The sequence below is a fragment of the Lottia gigantea genome (assembly GCF_000327385.1).
Source record: "Lottia gigantea unplaced genomic scaffold LOTGIsca_80, whole genome shotgun sequence".
Taxonomy (NCBI): domain Eukaryota; kingdom Metazoa; phylum Mollusca; class Gastropoda; family Lottiidae; genus Lottia; species Lottia gigantea.
The window spans coordinates 791,319-792,618 of record NW_008710663.1 but is presented as its reverse complement, the minus strand read 5'-3'; the positions used below and the strand labels follow the sequence as shown (position 1 = coordinate 792,618).

At 42.0% G+C, this 1,300-nt stretch overlaps 1 protein-coding gene across 1 annotated transcript; it reads right to left on the bottom strand.

The window, feature by feature from the left end:
* Positions 1 to 236: 236 nt before the first annotated feature.
* Positions 237 to 1,091, bottom strand: LOTGIDRAFT_84460 (hypothetical protein; the record flags this gene model as incomplete). Its single annotated transcript, XM_009067217.1, has 1 exon — positions 237 to 1,091. A coding segment is annotated over one exon (855 nt), but the record flags the coding sequence as incomplete, so codon positions are not given.
* Positions 1,092 to 1,300: the final 209 nt, after the last annotated feature.

Sequence of the window (1,300 nt, the reverse complement as noted above, 5' to 3'; positions counted from 1 at the left end):
ACTACCTGGCTTTTGATATCTACTTTGACTACCTGGCTTTTAATAGCTACTTTGACTACCTGGCCCCCTGTAGCTACATTGACTACCTGGCTTTTGATAGCTACTTTGAATATCTGGCCCCTTGTAGTTACAATGACTACTTGGCTTTTGATAGCTACTTTGAATATCTGGCCCCCTGTAGCTACATTGACTACCTGGCTTTTGATAACTACTTTGAATATCTGGCTTTTAATAGCTACTTTGAATATCTGGCCCCCTGTAGCTACATTGACTACCTGGCTTTTGATATCTACTTTGACTACCTGGCTTTTAATAGCTACTTTGACTACCTGGCCCCCTGTAGCTACATTGACTACCTGGCTTTTGATAGCTACTTTGAATATCTGGCCCCTTGTAGTTACAATGACTACTTGGCTTTTGATAGCTACTTTGAATATCTGGCCCCCTGTAGCTACATTGACTACCTGGCTTTTGATAACTACTTTGAATATCTGGCTTTTAATAGCTACTTTGAATATCTGGCCCCCTGTAGCTACATTGACTACCTGGCTTTTGATATCTACTTTGACTACCTGGCTTTTAATAGCTACTTTGACTACCTGGCCCCCTGTAGCTACATTGACTACCTGGCTTTTGATAGCTACTTTAAATATCTGGCCCCCTGTAGCTACATTGACTACTCGGCCCCCTGTAGCTACATTGACTACCTGGCTTTTGATAGCTACTTTGAATATCTGGCCCCCTGTAGCTACATTGACTACCTGGCCCCCTATAGCTACATTGACTACCTGGCCTTTGATAGCTCCTTTGATAGCTCCTTTGAATATCTGGCTTTTGATAGCTACTTTGAATATCTGGCCCCCTACAGCTACATTGACTACCTGGCTTTTGATAGCTACTTTGAATATCTGGCTTTTAATAGCTACTTTGAATATCTGGCCCCCTGTAGCTACATTGACTACCTGGCTTTTGATAACTACTTTGAATATCTGGCTTTTAATAGCTACTTTGAATATCTGGCCCCCTGTAGCTACATTGACTACCTGGCTTTTGATAGCTACTTTGAATATCTGGCTTTTAAGAGCTACTTTGACTACCTGGCCCCCTGTAGCTACATTGACTACCTGGCTTTTGATAGCTACTTTAAATATCTGGCCCCCTGTAGCTACATTGACTACTTGGCTTTTTATAGCTACTTTGAATATCTAGCTGTTAATAGCTACTTTGAATATCTGGTCCCCTGTAGCTACATTGACTACCTGGCCCCCTATAGCTACATTGACTACCTGGCCTTTGATAG